The 23148-nt window shown below is 41.0% G+C and overlaps 1 protein-coding gene across 1 annotated transcript; it reads left to right on the top strand.

The window, feature by feature from the left end:
- The first annotated feature begins 4723 nt into the window (after nucleotides 1–4723).
- Nucleotides 4724–22381, top strand: LOC136161572 (zinc finger protein 724-like). The gene is made up of 5 exons (XM_065926557.1): nucleotides 4724–5021; nucleotides 11761–11894; nucleotides 15721–15847; nucleotides 17275–17367; nucleotides 20397–22381. The coding sequence occupies exons 2-5, from the start codon at nucleotides 11787–11789 to the stop codon at nucleotides 22244–22246; spliced, it is 2178 nt and encodes a 725-aa protein (XP_065782629.1). The 5' UTR covers nucleotides 4724–5021; nucleotides 11761–11786; the 3' UTR covers nucleotides 22247–22381.
- The last annotated feature ends 767 nt before the right edge of the window (nucleotides 22382–23148 follow it).

Below are 23148 nucleotides of genomic sequence, written 5' to 3'. Positions count from 1 at the left end.
CATACATGTGAAAAAGTCTTTAGTAACTCACCCAATCGAAGTAGACATAGGAAAGTTCATACAGGAAGGAAGCATTTCAAATGTGCAGCATGTGGCAAAGCCTTTAATCAGAGTTCATCTTTAACTGAACATCTGGGAACCCATGCTGGGGAGAAACCATACAAATGTACAGAATGTGACAAAGTCTTTATCTGCTCTTCATGTGTTACTCAACATCAGCAAATTCATACTAGGGAGAGACCTTATAAATGTACAGCATGTGGCAAGGCTTTTAAGAAGTGTTCAACTTTAACTCAACATCAGCGAATCCATACTGGGGAGAGACCTTATGAATGTACAGCATGTGGCAAGGCTTTTAAGCAGAGTTCAAATTTAACTGAACATCAGCGAATCCATTCGGGGGAAAGACCTTATAAATGTACAGAATGTGGCAAGGCTTTTAAGCAGCGTTCAGCTTTAAATGTACATCAGCGAATCCATACTGGGGAGAAACCTTATAAATGTACAGCATGTGGCAAAGCCTTTTCCCAGAGTTCAAGTCTTTCTGGACATCAGAGATTTCATGCTGCAGAGAAATGTTAGAAATGTAAGGAATGTGGCAAAGGATTTCCTCACAGCCTCCCTCACAATCAGAGAATTCATACTGCAGAGAAACCCTGGAAATGAATCAGTGATAAAAAGTTTGGTCCTTAATATACAATTTTGAAAAAACGAGTGTTTTCTTTGGAAAGATACATGAATTAAATTAAAAAAATGTAGATAACTGCTTAATGAAACATCAAAAGTAACTCAATACCAGAGTCTTCATACTAGAAAGCATTTCATTCGTACCACTTTTGTTGAATTACCCGAAGCAAAATTCTGTAGCAAGTATTCCATAAGTAAAACATACAAAATTGATATGTTAGTATGGATCACAAGATGAAGGGGTGGATATTTGCAGAGGTACAATTATTATTAATGTATCCTTGTTTATGTTAACATTATTTGAGATTATTAAGGCATCAAAACGAATGTATTTCAACTCTCAAATTACTACATGCTGTGATTTGTTTCTACTGTATATATGAACTTATGTTTTTGATGGTTGTAGCCCAATGGTAAGAGAAGCCCTTCTATGTGAAGTGGGAATCATTTATATTTATTCTCCAATTTATAAGATTAAGAACACAGTCATGTTATATACACACTAAACCTCTGAATGGATGTATTTGTCACTGATGTGAAACACCTCTGTGGTCACCATGATATAAGTGTTCAGGGAATAATTCAAAGTAAGACAAAAGTTTGCTCTAAGTTTTCAATAATTATGTCAGTTGCTCTTTAAGCATAAAACAAGAATAGTTCATGAAAATCTAAGGTATTTTTATAACAGCAACATAGAGAAATCATGCATATTATCTGGCAGGCTTGAAGTAAGTACACCTTCTCTTCTATCTGATGTAAGTATAGAAAACTCTTTCTGGAAATGTCATATTAACATAATTAATGTCCATCCATGTTTACTAAATTAGCCTCCATTTTGTAAACCATGTAAATCACATTCTCAGATCATTTCATCAGAGAAACAGGAAAGTTTTTAGAAGCTTGTAATGTGTATTTTAATCAAAGATCAAACAAGAATTGTAAAAGGTTTTATTCCATCTGTGTCAAATTAGTGTACCTTAATGAATAAAAGTGAATGGTTTTTCAGTGTTACAATTGATGTGGAATGAATGAATGGTTAACGCACCACCAGCATTAACCTCTCCCACCTATTTAAGGTTTCAGGAAATTTAACGTAATGATAAACTATTTGTAGCACAGGGGGATGGCATCTCTAGAAATTAGTTCCTTACTGCCATTAAACCTCTCATAATTTTATATATTTCCTACCATTTCTACATTGTATCTCCTCTCCGATTTTTTTTTCCCCAGACTCGCCCTCCCGCCCCTCCCCCTCCTCTCCGATTTTTATCTACTTGGACATCGTGGTGGTTCTAATAAGAAGGATCATAGAGAGTACTTTTGAGAGCTCCCCTGAACGGCTCCATGCTGTTGCTGCCTCAGCGTCTGTCTGGGGAGCAGGCAGCCTGCAGGTCCTTGAATTCACACCAGTCAGTCCTGTGAGCACCTGTACTAGATGACCCCTTCCTTGGGACCAGCAGTCTTGCTGAACCCCAGGGTCTACTGCACAGGCTCCCCTTCAGTGATACCCTCTGAGCTCATCAGAATCCTGCTCGTCTTTGTTTGAATGGATCCCTCCACACTCAGCCTGTGGGACCCATAGCACTTCACCCAGGGTCAGGTCTGAACCCCAAGTAGTGGAATTTTCTCTGCCTGGTTGTAGCCTTGATCTTCTTCAGTGGCCTTCAAGGCTTACTGTGAATTTTCTGAGAACCTAAACTCATAGTCATAAACACACCTTCTGCAATTGTCCTTTGTTCTTCTGTTAGCTTACACTTTTCAGGGGCTCATTTAAGCAAATGTAAGTTTAACAAAGTCACAAAAAGAATAATCAGAAGCCATGATGGGAAAATTCTGAGCCAAGATTTATAAAATCTTACCCTGTATCATTCTTAGCACATGTGCCTTGTAAGGCTTAAAGGAACAGTTTTATCATGGCTTTGGCATACTTTGAATGCAATATATAAATATTTGAAGATACATACATGATATAATTTATATAACACACATTGAATACAAGATATAAATATCTGGAGGTATACATGTTAGCAGTGAGAAAACCAAGAAGGAATATTTGAGCGTATGTGTATTCTTACACATTTAACTTAGAGAATTTAGAAATGCTAAATGAAAACTGGTCATTTCAAAATTGGAGATGATTTACTAAAAAGTATAAAACTTGTCAATTTGTTAATTAATCTGTTTTGTCTACTTTTCATGGACTTCATTTCCTTAAATGTCAGGAGGTTATGTTTTTTAAGGAACTTCCACACGGTCCAGCCACGTGACTGCACCAGCTTACATTCCCTCCAGCTATGTAGGAGGTTCCCTGATCTCCAAGCGCCTTAAGCGTTTATGATATTATTAGCGGGCTTTTTGCTCGTTGTTCTGACCGGCCTGCGGTGATGCATCCCTGTAGCTTTGCTCTGCATTCCTTATTGTTTAGCGCTGGTGAGCATCTTTCTTTGCCTCCTGCCCATGGAAAGAGCAAGCTGCCCGCCCGGCCTCAGCAGCTGTGGGGCACAGGCTCAGTCTCCGCACAGCACGCGGGGGATTCCTGGGCCGGGGGTGCGGCCCTTGTCCCCACAGGGTCAGACGGGTTCCCACCGCCGGTGACCAGTCTGATTAGCTCTTTTTCCTTTTGAGACATTTATTTATTTATTTATTGGAACATAATTGCTTTACAATGCGGTGCTGGTTTGTGCTCTGTGACGTCATCAATCAGCCGTGAGTATACATAAATCTTCTCCCTCTTGGCCCTCCCTCCCGTGGTCTCCGTTTCACCCCTCTGCTCAGCACAGAGCACCAAGCTGAGTGCCCTGAAACAGCAGCTTCCCACCAGCTCCCTATTTTCACCATCGGTTCAGTTAGTTTGCTCAGTCGTGTCTGACTCTGTGACCCCATGGAGTGCTGCACGCCAGGTCTCCCTGTCCATCACCAACTCCTGGAGCTTGCTCAAACTCACGTCCATTGAGTCAGTGATGCCATCCAAGCACCTTATCCTCTGTCGGCCCCTTCTCCCCCTTTCAATCTTTCCCAGCGTCAGGGTCTCTTCAAATGAGTCAGTTCTTCATGTCAGATGGCCAAAGTATTTGGTGTGGTTAATGTTCTTATGTGTGCTCAGTTGTGTCTGAATATTTGTGGTCCCAGGGGCTGTATCCTGCCAGGGTCACATCTGTCCATAGATTTCCCAGGAAAGGATACTGGAGTGGGTTGCCATCTCTTCCTCCAGGGGATCTTCCTGACCCAAGGATTGAACCTGCATCACGTGGATATCCTGCATCGGCAGGCAAAGTCCAGTCCTTACCCCTCAGTCACCTGGGAATTTAGTGAGAAATAAAGAAGAGATTAAAAAGCTCCATGATTACTGTGGGTTTCAAAGGAGGGACTTTGAATATACTAAGTCTAGAGAACTTTCAGGACCATGAAATAATTTGTGTTAAACTGTCATGATGAACACATGTTATTAAACACTTATCTAGAGGTATGGAGTGCACATTCCTAAAAGAGGAACACAGGGGCAAACTAGAGAGTTGATCTATTTACTGCCCATGTAGATTCAGCAGTGGTAACAAATGCTCGTTCTGGTGGGGAAAGCTAAGTAGGGAGATTGTCCACACGTGGGAACAAGAGGTATATGGGCAATGTCTATACTTTATTCTCAATTCTGCTGTGAAACTAAATCTTGTACAAAGTTGGTACTGGTGAATGCAGACTGAAAATTTTCTTAGAAAACATAATATGAGAAAGATCAATATGTTTCTATTTTTAGTTTTTCCTTGGTCATGATACCTAGAGATGTGGGAAAATAGAGCTCTCTAAATGGAGCAGACAACTGAAAGAAAAATTTAAAACAACTCCATTTTAGATAGCATTACAATTCTGAGCGAGAACACCTCCCGAGTAGAAGAGAAAAAAACTTCGTCAAACCAACCAATCAGAAGGAGACGAGTTACCCTCCACCCCTAGGCCATCTAGAAGGCGGGAGAAGTCCCTCACCCCACCCCCATCCCACCAAGACTTCCCGCTTCCCCGGCTGCACAGTATAAACTAGCCGATCCCTCTAAGTTGTCCTTCTCGCACACCGTATGAATTAGGCAATCACCCTAAGCTTCCCTTCCCGCCGTCCCTGCTAGACAGTATAAAAAAGACTCGCCTCTTTCACTCGGGGTTCCTTCACCATTGTGTGAAGAGAGTCCCTGCTCGACCTTGTAATAAAGCTCCTCACTGCTTTTACATCGATCCGCGGCTCCTGTCGCGTTTAGGGGAATTCCGCAACCCGGGTACAACATATGGGGGCTCGTCCGGGATCCCCCGAGTCCTTCAGGACCCGCGCTTCGGAGGATGAACGGCCGGTAAGCAATAACAGCAGCTGCATCTGTATCAAAGGGGGCCCAATCTGTATCTGTCTGTAGCTGGAAATTAAACCTAGGCGGACGCTCAGATAATGGTCTCCAGCAGGGGGCCGGAGGAGACGTCTTGCAGCTCCCACTCTGCAGTCCCGTGTGTATATATATATACCTGTGTGGGGACTACTCTGTACTTTCTTTCTCGGGATTGCGCGCTCTGTTAATTGTCTGGTGTGTCGTCTTGTTTGTTCACTGTGTGACTGACTGACGAGGGGACAGGCCCAATCTAGATGCTCTCCGCTTACCTTAATAACTGGATTCAGGGTCCAGAGTACTCAGCTTGTCTGCCAATGGACCAGACCCAGCGGCCGCAGATGGGACCCTTTTGTCCGTGGTCTCCTCCTGACGCAGACAACTGGCCAGAGTGCCCCGACCGGTAAAGAACAAGAGACTTTATTAACCTCTCCCCCCTTCCCTCTCTCCTCTCCTTAGCCCTTCCTATCCTTCCCGTTTTTCTAGTCCCCCGGTCCTGGACGCAGGAATCTGGTCGAAGGGCCTCAGCTTGAGCCTCGGAGACTGATCACCTCCTCTTGGCAGAGAACTCGAATTTTCTGATCTGGTTTCTGGTAGGGCCGAGTTCCAGTCCTCCCTTCTCTGAAAGCCCAGGGGAAAGTCCCGTAATGCCTGGATGTCTGCAGGTGGCAGGAGACGTCTATAAGTCCACCCCTTTTGCCCCTCTTTCCCGCCTCCTTCTTCTCCTTCTTTGAACCTGGCTTTCTTTCCTCCTTTTAGAATCTTTGAAGACATCTGAAGTTTTGTGTTTCTATAGAAGATTTTCTGAGGGACTGTATTCTTGTATTTAAGGGAGTGTCTGATGAAGACTGCCAGGTTTATATGTGTGTTTTAACTCTGTTCTGTGTTGTGATTTGTGACGGCTATTTTGCTTTGTCTGACCAACATTTAGACCTGCCGCCATTTTGTTAAAACTTGATTTTCTTTCCCTGTGCCTTGAGACCAGGGCTCTCAAAAACACTTATTTAGACCATCTGAGACAGAGGGGAAAAAAAAGAAAAAAAGCCTTTAAAAATGTTATTTGTTTAAGTTTTATATTGTAATATGTAATTTATGACCAAACTTAGAAAATGAAAGATAGATCTTGCACTGTGTCTGTCTAAATATGTTTTGGTATGTCTTTGTCTCTGAAAAATATTTTTAGGTTAATTTGTAAATGAGCTCTATTTAATTGGCTTAAAAAAAAGGGGAGGGTAAGCGCTTACAAATCTAATAATTCTAAATTAAACAATAAATTCCGGGTTCAGGTGAACTGAGAAATATTCGGTATTAAATACCTGATATTAATGTTTGTTTGTTTGTTGCCCTATCTAATACAGACATAACAATTCTGTTATTTTAGAGTAATTAACATCAAGTGAAATATTTTCATTGTACCTAGGTTTAATATAAGTTAAATATTATACCTGTTACAAGTTTGTCGACAAAGAAATTATCTTGAGTAAAAAAAAAAACTTGTAGAAAATGTAAATGAGGTATGAGTTTGTATATAAACTCTATTAAAAATAATTATTCTTCAAGAATATCTATTTAAAATAGTCTCTCCAGATTAGGGTAACTTGAATTTCTAAGGGTTCTGCTAAACTAAGTATTGGAAGTCTATTAAATAATTAGGTCATTTCCAAATGAAATAAGATTTTGAAACATTTACTACTAAACACTGATTTCCTTTTACAGAAAAACTACAGAGATTTGAGACTATAGATGAATAATGTTTGATGGCATCCTAAAATGTTTTAAGAAAACAAGGGTTTTAAAAATTATCACTGGTATTTATGCTCACCAATCTATAAAATGCTAATATAAAAGTTAGCTCTTGGTTGCTAAAATAAAGCAAGAAGTATGGTTTCAGTAAAGAAAAAGTGTTAAAAAATACTAAAAAGAGTTATGCATGATCAGGATTTTCTAAAATTAGATTACAATAAGTTAAATAAGTAGATTTTGTTAAAAATGACACGGTCATAAAAAACTGGTTAGAGCCAATTAGGTAAAACTTTTAATTAATCTTTTCTATAAAACTTCCTGAATCGAATTTTTTAAAATTTCCCTTGACATCTAGCTAGCTTTGGGGTGTTTCAGAGGGCCCCAGAAACATCCCAAAGAGAGATATTAAACTGTTTATTTGGTTAAATAAAATAATTGGTTACATTAAAAAAAAAAAAAGAGTTCACCTAGATTTGTTAGGCAAAATCTGTGATAAGCCTTTGGTGTGAGTTTCCCAGCCCTGTTTTATATTAAAAGTTCAGTCTGAGATCCTACAAGTGTTTCAGCAAAATAAAAAGTCTATGATCAATTCTGTTATGTGATATTAATGTAAAAGTTTGTTTCTGAAGCTTATCTCAGTAATGTATCTTTGGATGAAGATCAGATGCCTCATGACCTGCAACCAGGACTGAAAAAAGACAATTTAAGAGACTGTCTCCAACCTGAATAAAAGGACTTTTTATCAGGTACTCTTAATTAGCTCATGCACAATAAAACTAAAGAGAAATTAACTCTTAGATTAATTCCCACTTCCAGAGGCCCCTACACTGAATTGGTCTATAGAAGAGACAGCTGAGCTGATCTCACCTTAAAGTGATGCTCAAACAGGAAATACTACAGTACACCAGGATGAAAAGACAACAACATCAGAGGTAGACAGCCTGTCCAAGATGCTGGACCTGATTCGTATGATCATTTATAGTGTTCTCTTGACTTCTTAGACCTTTGTATATAAATCAAATGCTTTTCTATCATAGGCCTGATTCTATGCCAGTTTTAAAAATCAATCCAGTTGTTGGGTTTCTGGCCAATCACCTGTATCTAGTTCTGGGTTACTTTGGTAAATTTCTCTACTACAAGACTCTAACTGGTTGGCCCTGAAAAAATTTACTTGAAAAAATTATATTCAGGTCACTGTGATATTACTACATGAGATCCCCTCACCAGGCCAATTAATAATGCCTACTCTGACTCTGGCCATAAATTTGAGCCTTTTTCTATCCCTCAAGCTCAATCAGAGCAAAAAAAAAAAAAAAAAAAACAGTTTTAGCAAAAGAAAAAAATCTCCCACAATTATAAGATAAATTTATATAGATAACACCAGGCTATGGTAATTTAGGTTTAAAGTCTCCTCTGTGTTAAAAACGATTAAATCATACTAAAAATAATCAGTCTAGTAACACTAGAAAACTGGGCTGTGTGCCTTATAGATGGTGGTGCTAATGTATAATTTCTCTGAAAGATAAAGGTTCATACAGAGTAGACTAAGTCAGATGACCTGAGATATACTGGGCTACATCTAATAGAAGCTCTTACATCTTACTCGTGACTTTACTAGTACTGCTGGCTATGTTCTTTGTATTTCACCTGTTTTACAAAATTGCCATTTCTTACAGTGCCAAATGTGTGACTGAGGCCTCTGATAACATAATATATAGTTCCCTATGAGATCAATAATGATGGCAGTGTAACTAGATAATGAGAAAAAACAACAAGAGGGAATGTTTTCCTGGACCAAGAGGCTAGTAAGACAGGTGGTCCAGAGAATTTTAGATACTGTTTTATGGCCTAGTCCAGTAACAGCACATTGAGTGGCCTGTCAACAAAATCTTTGCCAAACCTGAGAATAGACATTCTCAGCACCATGGGATAAAATCGTCATGAAATGCTCCCCTCAAAGTTGTGGTCAACTTTATGAACAAAAAGAGGCTCCACCAACTGAAGATTGACACTTGCCATCTACATCTACAGAGATTAGATCATGGCCACTGCAACTGCTGACTTTCAACGGCCCTGAAAGGAGTTCAGGGTGAAGATCAAAAATGAGACACTCGGTGCTCTGGAAAAAACTGGCAGAACAGGCCTTCAGATAGTTAGATCTTTTCAAGAGATTTTATGAGTCCCAATTCTTGCATCTTCTCATACCTAGAGAAACACTGACATCATTAATGGTGCCATCTGCCTTGGCTATTAAAAAAATTTTACAATTAAAAGTCAAAATAGAGTACTCAGTGATGGTTCAGACATCCTGGGAAATAGCCAGGTGTTACTATGAGTGTAATTTCAGATTAGACATTGTATTGCTAAACACTTGAGTTTTCTGAGTCGTGTCAGGCTTAAATGCCACCATTCTCAAAACAATGTCTGCTAGAAGCTAGTAACGTCTACCTTACTTTTTATAAAACTAAGCAACTGGCCACCTGGCTAAAAGTCTCCCCGAAGTGCCAGGTCCAGACTGGGTTTCAGTCCTATTCTTCTAAAAAAAAAAAAAATTATTTGTCTATTAAAACTCCAGTTATCCCTTCTCCAGGTAATACTAACTGGGTATGTTACAAGAAAATGGCAGACCAAGGGATTGAGATTTTAATCATACAAGGCTCAGGTCTAAGACTTAAAACTCAGAAATACTCCCAATTCAGTGTCTCTTCTCCAAGCTGAGGCAGTCCTATGCCCCATTTTGACAACTATCACAGTCACAGTTGCCCCGTTCCCTAAATTAAAACTGAGCAGGACTCGGTGGGGTGGCAAGTCTGGAGTACAGATCTGCTGTACTGTAAAATATAGGATTTATTCAGCCTCCTTGACCTTCCCTGAGTTCCAAAGGGTAGATTCAAACAATTGCTAATCAAGAAAGGAATAAAAATACAAAAACAGAGGGGAAACAATCAAATGGTGGTACAGCCTTGAGACGGGTCCTGGTTCCTACTCAAAGAAATATGTATAACAATGTCTTTGAGTTCTCTTCTACAGAACTGGAGCCCACCCAGGTGAAAGATGGTAACTTCAGACTAAACACAAGATTCCTAGAACACAGCTCTGTTGCTTGACCACCAGCCAATCATCCCAGCGGTGCCTCCTGTTTCTGGGGACCAGTGATGACCATCCTGTTAGGTCTCCTGCTTGGCCCCTGTCTATTTTATCTCTGAGAGGCGCCAACAGTTTCAAACTAAGTTGCTGTTATTATAAGAGTAAAAGCTGGTTTCAGATATAAAACACCCCAACTTAGATCAGGTAGAGAGAGACTTCTAGTCTGCTAGGCAGGCCTACACCCAGGCACAGCAGGAAGAAGTTACAGAAGAAAGAGACCTCCGCCCCAATTCCCAAAAAGCATCTTGAGTATGAAGTCTGTCAAGAGAGAGTTATTAAGAAAAACACACTGCCTGTCCATCCACCTAATGTTACGCAGAACTCAAATTCGACTGTCTCCACAGATGATATAGTTGACTCTGTAGAAGACCCATGATTGGGTCTTCCATAGGAACTAGAAGAGGGGGGAAAAAGAAAGAAAATTTTAAAACAACTCCATTTTAGATAGCAGTACAATTCTGAGCGAGAACCCCTCCCGAGAAGAAGAGAAAAAAACTTCCTCAAACCAACCAATCAGAGGGAGACGAGTTTCCCTCCACCCCTAGGCCATCTAGAAGGCGGGAGAAGTCCCTTACCCCACCCCTATCCCACCAAGACTTCCCGCTTCCCCGGCTGCACAGTATAAACTAGCCGATCCCCCTAAATTTTCCTTTCCGCGCACCGTATGAATTAGGCAATCCACCTAAGCTTCCCTTCCCGCCATCCCTGCTAGACAGTATAAAAAAGACTCGCCGCTTTCCCTCGGGGCTCCTTCACCACTGTGTGAAGAGAGTCCCTGCTGGAGCTTGTAATAAAGTTCCTCACTGCTTTTGCATCGATCCGCAGCTCCTGTCGTGTTTGGGAGAATTCCGCAATCTGGGTACAACACAACGAACTGCAACAGTTGATTCATAAAACCTAGAAAAAAACACAGGAAGTAGAGCAACAACATTCTCAGGTGTTAACTCATGTGTGATGTAACTTAAGACAACACCGATCATTACTTCCTTGGTTGGTCATCAGAGAGCATTTAGGGCATCATTTTCAGTGGCATTTGGCTCCGCCCATACGCACTGTGAACCTAGCGTGTCCTGCTCAGTTCAGTTCAGTTCAGTCGCTCAGTCGCCTTGGACTGCAGCACGCCAGGCCTCCTGCTGCCCCTGGTTTCTTCTCCAAGAAAGCGGGGATGGAAATGCCTCTACCTCCTCAGAAATTGGAGGTGCCACGCCTGCAGAGAGGTGGTCACAAAGCAAATCATTTTGTGAAAACCTGTGTCCCCAGGCTGCAGAGGAGGGTGAACAAAACTAAGGACAGGGGAGATCTTTGGGAAGAATTCTGCAAGTAAAGCCTGGCAGGAACCCAAGACCCCCCAGGTGATTCCCACCACTCACTCACCTCTCCCCTCCCAGCCCCAAAGGGTACAGACAGGCTGTGGATCACCACACCCATCCTAGAAACAGCCCCTCCCCAGGGAATCAGATTGACCTTCTTTGTTTCTAGAAGTTCCCTCCCTAAACCCTCTATCCCTGAAGTCTCAGGTGTGAGGTTTCCCCTCAGGGCTCTGAATACGGGTCTTCCTCTTGGCATTTTTTTCACAACCCTCTTGGCTGGGTCAGGTAGCCCAGAAGCAGGGTCCATTGTCTCTTGTGCACTGTTCTCTGTAATTCAAAAAGGAAGAAGAACTAGCCCGGAGGAGCTGCAAATAGTGTAGAGCACCAGGATGTGATTAGCATTATCAGGTTAGTCTTCATTCCCCAGTACAGATTGGGAACACAGAAAGTCAAAAAGGAGCTCAGAAAAGGGTGAGGGAAACAGGAAAACGTTTTCTTCTCTTTCCCTGCAGAAGTTGCAAGTTAAACAGCTGCATGGATGCCTTTGAAGATATTTTCTCAAGATGCAAATGTGAGTTTGCGACATAACATCCCCAGAGAAGATGCAGAGCAGGAGGAAGAAGAGGAGGAAATGGCAGCTTCTCAGGTACGAGTCCTGTCCCGGGTCTGGGGCTGTGTCTGCTTTTCTTCCTGAAATGCCTGGACTGAGAACCTGCAAACCTTTAGTTCTCTGCTTCTAACTTTTCTGCCTGGGTGTTTGTTATCAACTTCTTTATTTTTTCCTTTTCTTCTTATCATAGTGAAACCTGGCTCTTTAGACCACTTCTCCCTTGTGTCCCAGAATCTTGTCTCCCTTGTCTGTATCCTGGCTCTCTACGGAGCATGATGAATTCTCAGCATGAATTAGCGACTTTCAACTGGTGAATATATTCCCTTTGTGAGAGGCACTGGTATCCGAGATTCCCATTGGGATGTGGTTCGGTGTTGGGATCTTAGGGAACTAGGGGAAATGCCATGATGAGTTTCCATGGGGATGCAATTTCAGCTCTTTAGGAGTTAGAAAATGCCCTTATATATTGAATAAACTCAGTGATCCAGAATTTTTCAGAAAATGCTCAGAAATAAAAAGAAAAGTAGGCGATAGTGTCCTCTGTAATGCTAAGACTTCGTAGTTAAACACATTGTTAGGTAGTTAAAATAGAGAAAAACAGTCCAAAATGGTGGCGGCTAAAAGACCTGGAAGGGAAAGCCCGCGAAAATAGGACAAAGGAAGGTCCGAGGACTGGAGTGAGAATCTCAGGTTAAACAAACCACGCTCCTGCCTAGGCCCGACTTACATAAGAGAGGCCCAGGGGCAGAGAAACAGATAAAAAGAGGAGTCAAAGCTCTCTTCCTTCTTTTCTCTCTCTGTCTCCCCCACGCGATGGGGCGATCTTCTCTTCGTGTCTTGGGATCTGCATGTCCTCAGAACTTGAAGATGGACTTTCCGGCTATTATCTAAATACAGAGAGCTGTAACGCTGATTTAGTTAAGAGCTATAACACAGTCTGTCCTCCGAGAACTATTACCCGCCAAGGGTCTTTAATGTCCGTCACTCCAAATTTTTGTTGTGACGAGACAGAGAACCAAGGAACATACACGCGCGTGACAACATTGTTAGCATCCAAAACAAAGGAAGTATACATGAAATGAATTTTGCATAAAACTGATATTTTTAATGTTAGGTTCAAGTTATAATTTCCCTATTTTTTCTGAAATGCCCAGGTTCTGATAGTGCATCTTCCGTGTGATCCATTTACACCATGACAAATTATGTCCACTGGCTCTGGTGATTTCTCTGAGATTATCAGGCTATAGAGTTCATTTTTTCCCTCTCTGTCTTTAGACACGGCTGTGGAAAAATGGAATGAGGAACATGTGAAAACCCTCACAGTTAATGGAGAAACTCCACATCTTCGTTACTCTTTGCTTTGGAAAATGAACACTCACTGTGTTGATGATAGTTACTAGGGTTTGGGAGTGGGACTTTTCATCACTCAAGCCCAAGAGTGATGTTTCCAGTACACTCCACGCTCATATCACAGACATAGTCTTCTTACTCACATTTTTGCACTTTTTATCAAAATATTTGCAACAATCCTATTGGTGCTAATCTGTTTTCATCTGTGTTGAAGTTCTAAGATACAGCTCAACAAAATGATACAGTTTGTCAAGAAATTAAAGTTTCATAACCAAGAGCTCTAATTTATCTTATACCATTGTATGTGTTTGCACCCTAGTGTATTTAAAATATAGAAAGAATATCATCCACAAGTAGATGTATATATTTTAACCCATTGAAAATCATCTCGATTTTATTGACATGAATAGGAAAGCCTGAAGTGAACTGAACATGAACTGATTTTATTGACATGAATATCGATTTTACTGACATGAATATGAATGAACTCAGCTGAACTGAACTGAATTGAACATGAATCAGTTCAGTTCATTCGCTCGTTCATGTCTGACTCTTTGCGACCCCATGAACCGCAGCACTCCAGGTCTCCCTGTCCATCACCAACTCCTGGAGTTTACCCAAACTCATGTCCATTGAGTCAGTGATGCCATCTAACCATCTCATCCTCTCGTCCCCTTCTCCTCCTGACTTCAATCTTTCCCAACATCAGGGTCTTTTCAAATGAGTCATTTTTTTGATCAGATGGCCAAAATATTGGAGTTTCAGCTTGAACATCAGTCCTTCCAATGAACATCCAGACTGATTTCCTTTAGGATGGACTGATTGCATCTCCTTGCAATCCAAGGGACTCTCAAGGGTCTTCTCCAACACCACAGTTCAAAAGCATCAATTCTTCTGTGCTCAGCTTTCTTTTCAGTCCAACTCTCACATCCATACATGACTACTGGAAAAACCATAGCCTTGCCTAGATGGATCTTTGTGGACAGAGTAATGTTTCTGTTTTTTAATATGCTGTCTAGGTTGGTCATAACTTTCCTTCTAAGGAGTAGGCGTCTTTTAAGTTCTTGGCTGCAGTCACAATCTGCAGTGATTTTGGAGCCCAGAAAAATAAAGTCAGCCACTGATTCCACTCTTTCCCCATCTATTTGCCAGGAAATGATGGAACCGGATGCCGTCATCTTAGTTTTCTGAACGTTAGCTTTTCTTTAATAGTCTTAGTAAGTATTTAGTCTAATTTTAATATATGTCTCTTTGCATGAAAATTTTAAATTATTTTTTTTCTTGTTTTGATATTCTACCCAGTTATATAAAGTTGTTTTTAAAAAATACACGTATTTCTGTTTGGCTGAGTTGTGTCTTGGTTGTAGCCTGCAGAATCTTGGAGCCATGTGGGAGACTTTGTTGCAGCAGGCAAATTTTAGCTATGGTGTGTGGGATCTAGTTCTCTAACAAGGGACTGAATCCAGCCCCCTGACTTGGGAGCTCAGACTACCAGGGAAGACCCTAGAAAAACTCGTATACACTTTCTTTAGTGTTGTCTCTGTGTATTTGTGTTTTACTAGTTAAATTTTAATTCACATAAACTGAGGAAAATTCAAGATCTGTCATTTAATGAATGTTTAACAAAATATTTGCAAAACGGTGGAACAATAATGTTTTTGATTTTATATTATTTATGTGATGCATTCAAGACCCTGTAAAAACTTTTAGAAAGGCATATAATATATATTAAGTAGTTCAAAGGATTATTGATGCTGTGGGTACTATTCTATCAGACCTGTCAATTTTGTAAAACACTTAAAATTCAAAGTTAAGCATAAGTTCTTACCTTAGTGGTCTACCTCTTTGCTATTCAGAATGATCATTCATGTGTCAGAACTTTCAACATTACTAGTGAAAATAAGCTTGTTAAAAATGTGGCACATTTGCCCCACTCCAGAACTCTTAGATCAGAGCATCATGCTTTTTAAAAATATTTCCTGGTTCCTTGATAGGTGGCTTCCCTGTTGGCTCAGATGGTGAAGAATCTGCCTGCATTGTGAGAGACCTGGGTCCAATCCCTTGGTGGGGAAGATTCCTCTGGAGATGGAAATGGCAACTCACTCCAGTGTTCTTGCCTGAAAAATCCCATGGACAGAGAAGCCTGGCATGCTATAGTCCATGGGGTCGGAAAGAATCAGACATGACTGAGTGACTAACATGCTTTCCTTGATAGACAGTTTATCCCGTGTCACACAAGTTCAACTTTCAAAAATAGATAAGTCAGTGTTGATGTGATTGTTTTATAATTTCTCTTCCAGATCAGAATAGTTTCCATAGTGGTCTGTGGATCATATCTCATTCTCTTCCCTGCAGTTAGAAATACAGTGGAAAATACGGCAGTATAAAAATTATATTCTTGTGTAACACCAGACATTCTCCTAAATCAAAACCATTTCTCTTGCTGGTTTCATCTTGGGTCACATTAGGAAGTCTTCTCAGGTCCATGTGGCTCATGTCCTTTATATTTCAGGGGCTGCTGACATTCCAGGATGTGACCGTAGATTTCACGCAAGAGGAGTGGGAATGCCTGGACCTCGGTCAGCGGGAATTGTACAGGGACGTGATGTTAGAGAACTACGGGAATCTGGCCTGCTTGGGTGAGGATAACTTGCTTCTAAAATCCCTTATGTATCCTCAGGCTTTTGGTTCATTCATTCTCCAATGTCTCCTAGAATTTTCTGCTTTGTCCAGTAGAGGTTAAGATCACTACTTTCCAAGGGAAAGTAACCTTCTTTCTTGATGTAACCTGCCTCCTTGTTGTTCAGTCGCTAAGTCATGTCCAACTCTTTGCAATCCCGTGGAATGCAGCAAGCCAGGCTTCCCTAGCCTTCTTTAATTCCCAGAGTTTGCTCAAATTCATATCCACTGAGTCTATAATGCTCTTCAACCATCTCATCTTCTGCCACTCCCTTCCCCTGCCCTCAGTCTTTCCCAGCATCAGGATCTTTTCCAATGAATTGGCTCTTTGCGCCAGGTGACCAAAGTATTGGAACTTCAGCATCAGTCCTTCCAAGGAATATTCAGGGTTGATATCTTTAAGATTGACTGGTGTGATCTCCTCGCTGACCAAGGGACTCTCAAGAGTCTTCTCCAGCACCACAGTTCGAAGGCATCAATTCTTTTGTGCTCAGCCTTCTTTATGTTCCAAATATCACATCCATACGTGACTATTGAAAAAACCACAGCTTTGACTATACGGACCTTTGTTGGCAAAGTGATGTCTCTGCTTTTTAATATGCTGTCTTTGTCATAACTTTTCTTCCAAAGGGCAAGCATCTTTTAATTTCATGGCTGCAGTCACCATCTGCAGTCATTTGGGAGTCCCCGCCCCCCTCCCAACATTAAAATTGTCACTGTTTCCACTTTTCCCCTATCTATTTGCCATGACGTGATGAGACTGGATACCATGATCTTAGTTTTCTGAATGTTGAGTTTTAAGCCAGCTTTTTCACTCTCCTCTTTCACCCCCATCAAGAGCCTTGTTAGTTCCTCTTCAATTTCTGCCATTAGAGTGATATCATCTGTATATCTGAGGTTGTTGATGTCTCTCCTGGTAATCTTGATAACAGGTTGTGATTCATTCAGCCCAGCATTTCGCATGATGTACTCTGCATAGAAATTAAATAAGCAGGCTGGCAATGTACAGCCTTGATGTACTCCTTTCCCAGTCTGCAACCATGTCAACTGTTCCACGTATGATTCTAACTGTTGTTTTTTGACCTGCATATTCTTCATTCTAGGTTTGTCATAATTCTGTAAGTTCTGTGTTATCAAATAGTGTCACTCTCCTCTTAAAACTGGAACTCCACTACCTGCTTTTGCCTTAGTAGTACTTGAGCATAATATCAGAATCTGATTTTGATGCATTTGTCTTTTAAAGATGCTTCCAATAAACTATTTGGTGAAATCATTTTTTTAATGCTATTTTAACTTTCTACCTTGACTTCTCTCTCACGTGAATACATATTGGATTGGAAATTGATGAATATCTCAGAAAACACATATTCCTTTTTTGGATGAACAGGTGTTTTGGTCTCTAAGCCAGACCTGGTCACGTTTCTGGAGCAAATGAAGCATCCCTGGGATGTAAGGAGAATGGAGACAGCCATACACCCAGGTATGTGTCTATGGATGAAGCAGATAAGTCAGGTGAGAGGGACAAGCATTGGGGAGGAAGTCATACTTTGTCGTGTGGTTTGAGAAGATGTGCTTCACTGGAGATGATTTTGGATTAGGATAGGTTTATTTCTGTCAATGTCATAGATCGTCATCTCCTGACCCATTCCTGATTCTTTTTATCATTTGTATTTTTCTCCAGTGATTAATTTTCACATTCACAGTTAGAACCAAAATACTTGTCTTGGCCTGGAACAACCTGCATGACCTGATAACTCATCCATTTTGGGGGGTTTTTAGAAAATCTGCATATATCTGAGTAACTATATTAAGCCCTTTTAAAAATGGTGATTCTGTCCCTAGTCAGAAGTGTATGGGTGGAACTGTCAAAAAATTGCCAAACTTCTAGGAATATTGAGGACAGATGTTTTTTGTTTTCTACCATATAATTTCCAGTCCACTGGAAACTACACATATGACCTTCGAAATGTCATACTCAAATTCTTGCTTCACTGCATAAGACACCTCAGTAAAATGAGAAAATGCAAATCTGAATTTTAAAAGTTTCTCTTTTTTTATTTGAACTAACATTAAAGGTCTTAAGTATATTTGTCCCAATTCATTAATGCTAAAATGCTTTAATATATTTATTTCACTCACAGAGTTTTTAAAGAAATTATAGACATGGGAGTTTAAAACATTGCCCACAGTGCTTTTCTCTGATTGTTATTCACTATTAAGCTTATAGATTATATAGAGAAATATTTAAGAAGAAATTTTTCTGTTTCAGTAATGCTATCTTACAATGTTATGTCAGTTTTGCTATACAGAAAGAACAAGTGATACATATGCACATTTCCCTTCTTGAGTAGATTTCCTTCCCATCTAGTTCACCACAGAGCATTGAGTAGAGTTCCCTGTGTTCTCACCATATTTTTTAAGTCTCACTTCTCATTTGATTTGTTAAGAACTCTTACCTTATTAAATCTATCTTATTCATTATGAAGCATCCCAGGACTTTATCGTTTATGCCATCTATTTCTGATTAGTTCTAGGTCAGTAGCATTTACTATTTTAGACTCTATTAGAACATGCTCAGATATCAACGTGAGTGGTAAGTGGATTCAATAATTAGTAGGCATTAGCATTTGTGAAAACGTTTTGTTTGTAAATTTAATTACTTATAGCAAAAATTACTCATTACACTGCTCAACTGCTCCTTGCTTCATTGTTCCTGTAGGTTTCTATCTTGACTTCTCCTCTGCACCATACTCCTTTGTCACCTCATCTTGTCCAATGTTCTGTGTTTGTGGTCTCTGTTCTGCAGGCTGCAGATCCTAGATCCTCTTGCTCTGGTGTCTGCTCCCTGGTGGGTGAGTTGGTCCCAAGATTTGTGCCCTTATGCCCTTGAGAGGGGATTAATTGTTACTCTTGTGACCAGAGCCTGCCCAGATCTTGAGGGCCGCTTCGCCTTTGCTCTGGGGCTGCCACTGTCTGTGGCGGGATCTGCTTCCTGATTGGTGGAGCAAAGGCCGCAGATCTGAAATTAGCTCTGCTCTGGTCTGTGGTGCTTCTGATCTAGTGGGACTGGAGCACACCCACTTGGAGGGAAGCCACTGAGTGTTGCTCCTCTGGGGATGTTATCCTTGGACAGTGCTCTGCGTGTCATCTCTCAGGTGCCGTGCGAGCTCTCGGGTGACCCTGTGTTGGCATTGATCTTGGCCCCACCTGAACCATGGGTATGCTGGCACTTGACCCTGGTGTCTCTCAGATGTTGTTTTCACCAGGTCACCAGCAGAGATCCACGGTAGTCATATCCCAGGTGTACATTCATTGTGGAGCTGGACCTGCTGCAGTGCTATGGGGGCAATGTAGACAGTGACCTGGCCCAAATGCCTCATGTGCGTGCCTACAACGTCTACAGTTGCTAAATCCAGCCTGGTCTTAACCACCAGAGCCTCATTTCCATCCAGATGTTCTGTTCGGGCTGAGTTTACCAAGCCATTTGTGGGATGTAAGACTGTGGTTTCTACAGATGCAAGGAGAGTTCTAAGCTCTTCTTGCTTAGTGGCAGGGCCTTTGGGCTCAGCTGTGGTTTCAGCACTACCTATACATTGGGATCACCCACAGGCGTGTGCTCTGAAGGTGCCCCTGGAGCGCATGAGTCTACCCTGGTAGGGAGGAGGCTGGGGAGGAGGAAGCAGCTGTGGGGGTCGTGAGATCACCCACCTAGGTGGGAGCCATTCCTAGTGCCTGGAGAGGCAGGGACAGGCAGAGGGGCAGAAAGGCTGTAAGGAGGTTCTTCCCTTCGGGCATCACTCAACAGCACCACTCTGCTTCTCTGGTGGTTCAGGCTTCCTCCACAAGCATCCCATTTGCAGAGCTCCTCCCTCCCTCCCTCCCATCCCCTCAGGATATCTCCTCCCGGCCAACCGCAGTCCTCTACCTGGGTCTGCTCTCCAAACCGCACGTTCCAGCATCCAACCCTTGTCTGCAGCAGAGGGTCCCCTCTCAGGCTGGGTGGGTAGGGCAGGGGTCAGTACCCTGCGTACAGGTCTCACTCTGTCCTGCACGCTGGTTGCCGTGTTCTCTTCCCACAGAGAACGAGGCTCCCCTTCTGTCCCAACTGAGCTCCCCCCAGTGAGGGGCTTCCCTGGATGTGGAGACCTCTCCTCTCTTCAGATCCCCCCAGGGTTTTGCGGATCCCCTTCGGCTTCTTTTCCTCTTCCGTTTCCTCCATCACTCTCTTGTCCTACCTGGCTTAGCAGGAATCTTTCTTGTCCTTTCAGGTGTCCAAGTTCCTCTGCCTGTGTTCCGCAGGGCTCTGAGAATTTTTCCACTTCAAGATGTATTCTTGATGCTTTTGTGGAGAGAGATGAACTCCACGTCTTCTGAATCCTCTGCCATCTTGACTCCTTCTATCTCGATTTTCAGCTTAATCTAGCCAAGTGTATGCCAGTTTTATGTAAATTGTAATCTATATTCCCCAGGAATACTAAGTAGAATTAATAATTATTTGGTATCTTTCAGCTGTGTCATCTCACGACACCCAGGGTTTGAGGACCCAAAAGCCAGGCTTAGAAGATTTACTCCCAACAACAAAGCTAAGAATATATGAAAGATTTCACCTTGGAAATTTACATTTAACTAAAGACTGGGAATCTATGAGGGCATATAAAGAGCAGAGAGCATGTTATGATGGACACAACCAAGTTGGTACATTTTCCCGTGAAGTAAACATTACCGCCAAAAGAAATCAAGGATGTGAATCAAATAAGGAAAAACCAATTTCAGATGACCAGTTTCAGTCATCATCATCTGCAGATGAGTGTATATTTGTCAGCAAAGATCCACGTCACCTCTTGAAATATACATATCCTCTGAAGGGAAATGTGGAAAGTCTGGAAAGTCATCTAGTCTCTACTGCAAATACTCATTCCAACCTATACTCTGAGCATAGGTGTCTATTAAATATACATTCAAACATGTCTGGAGACCAGAAACTTAAAAATGAGGGGGGAAGTTCCCAATGCAATCAATTTGAGGGATCCTTTAACAAGGGTTTCTTGTTCTCCAAACAACAACTATTTTCTCCTTGCTCCAAAATCTGGAATGTTGATAATAATGGGAGAGACCTTATTCAGCCATCATTGTTCAATAGATATGGAGGTATAATTAATGTGGAACAACTTTACAAGTGTAACAAAATGAGGAATGCCTTAAGCAGGAACTCCACCCCCAAGAATTCCAAGAGTATACATGATGGAATGAGAAGCTCTTCATGCAATGAAACTGGGCATAATGTTGACCAAGGTTCATATCTCGTGAAACAACAGGGACATCAATTTTCAGACAACAATTCTGAATATCATAAGTGTAGGAATATATTTTATCAAAGCTCAAATCTTACTATTAATACTTATAAGAGTATGGATATTGGAGAGAAGACTTATGATTGTTATGATTACGATAAAGTTGTTAACCAGTCTTCAAAACTTATTCAACAGCAGAATGTTCAGACTAAGTGGAAACATTGCAAGTGTAATACCTGTGGAAAAGTCTTTAGTAACTCACCAAATCGAAGTAGACAAAGGAAAATTCATTCTGGAAGGAAAGATTTCAAATGTACAGCATGTGGCAAAACCTTTAATCAGAATTCATGTTTAACTGAACATCAGCGAATCCTTGTTGGGGAGAAACCATACAAATGTACAGAATGTGGCAAAGCCTTTATCCGTTATTCAGTTCTTATTCGACATCAACGAGTCCATACTGGGGAGAGACCTTATAAATGTACAGCATGTGGTAAGGCTTTTAAGGAGATTTCAAATTTAAATCAACATCAGCGAACCCATACTGGAGACAGACCTTATAAATGTACAGCATGTGGCAAGGCTTTTAAGCAGCGTTCAGGTTTAACTGAGCATTACCAAATCCATACTGCGGAGAGACCTTATAAATGTACAGAATGTGGCAAAGCCTTTGTGAATTATTCACGTCTTACACGACATCTTAAACGAATCCATACTGGGGAGAGACCTTATAAATGTACAGAATGTGGCAAAACCTTTATGTATTCTTCAGATCTTACTCAACATGAACGAATCCATACTGGGAAGAGACCTTATAAATGTACAGCATGTGGCAAGGATTTTAAGGAGATTTCAACTTTAACTCAACATCAGCGAATTCATACAGGGGAGAGACCTTATAAATGTACAGCATGTGGCAAGGCTTTTAAGCAAAGGTCAGTTTTAACTGAACATCAGCGACTCCATACTGGGGAGAGACCTTATAAATGTACAGCATGTGGCAAAACCTTTATCAATTGTTCACATCTTACTCGACATGAACGAATCCATACTGGAAAGAGACCTTAAATGTACAGCATGTGGCAAGGCTTTTAACCAGAGTTCAGATTTAACTGAACATCAGCGAATCCATACCGGGAAAAACCTTATAAATGTACAGAATGTGGCAAAGCCTTTATCCATTATTCACTTCTTACTCTACATCAACGAATCCATACTGGGAAGAGACCTTTTAAATGTACAGCATGTGCCAAGGCTTTTAAGCAGAGTTCAAATTTAACAACATCAGCGAATCCATACCGGGAAAAACCTTATAAATGTACAGACTCTGGCAAAGCCTTTTCCCACAGTTCAGGTCTTTCTTGACATCAAAGAGATCATACTGCAGAGAAATGTTACAAATGTAAGGAATGTGGCAAAGCATTTCCTCACAGCCATCACTTCACTCACAATCAGAGAATACATACTGCAGAGAAACCCTAGAAATGAATCAATGCTAAAAAAAAAAGTGGCTCCTAAATATACAATTTTGAAAAAACGAGTGTTTTCTTTGGAAAGATACATGAATGAAATAAAAAAATGTAGAAGTCTGCTTAATCAAACATCAAAAGTAACTCAATACCAGAGAATTCATACTAGAAAGCATGTCATTAGTACCCCTTTTGTTCAATTACTCTAAGCAGAAACACTGTAGCAAGTATTCCATAAATAAAACACATAAAAAGTTGATACGTTAGTATGGATCACAAGATGATGGGGTGGATATTTGCAGAGGTATAATTATTATGAATGTATCCTTTATGTTAACGTTATTTGAGATTTTTAAGGAACCAAAACGAATGTAATTCAACTCTCAAATAACTACATGTTGTGATTTGTTTCTACTATATATATGAACTTACGTTTTTGATGGTTGTTGCCCAATGGTAAGAGAAGCCCTTCTATATTAAGTGGGAATCATTTACATTTAT

This window comes from Muntiacus reevesi, chromosome 2 (assembly GCF_963930625.1).
Source record: "Muntiacus reevesi chromosome 2, mMunRee1.1, whole genome shotgun sequence".
Classification (NCBI taxonomy): domain Eukaryota; kingdom Metazoa; phylum Chordata; class Mammalia; order Artiodactyla; family Cervidae; genus Muntiacus; species Muntiacus reevesi.
Note: the sequence above shows the minus strand (reverse complement) of the source record. Positions and strands in the feature narration are given on the sequence as shown.

Bases quoted from the DNA above. Each gene is read 5' to 3' on its own strand.
- LOC136161572 (XM_065926557.1), top strand. From the start codon at position 11,787: ATGCCTTTGAAGATATTTTCTCAAGATGCAAATGTGAGTTTGCGACAT. The intron at 15,848-17,274 runs GTGAGGATAACT...TTGGATGAACAG, and splicing joins CGGGAATCTGGCCTGCTTGG to GTGTTTTGGTCTCTAAGCCA. The intron at 17,368-20,396 runs GTATGTGTCTAT...GGTATCTTTCAG, and splicing joins GGAGACAGCCATACACCCAG to CTGTGTCATCTCACGACACC.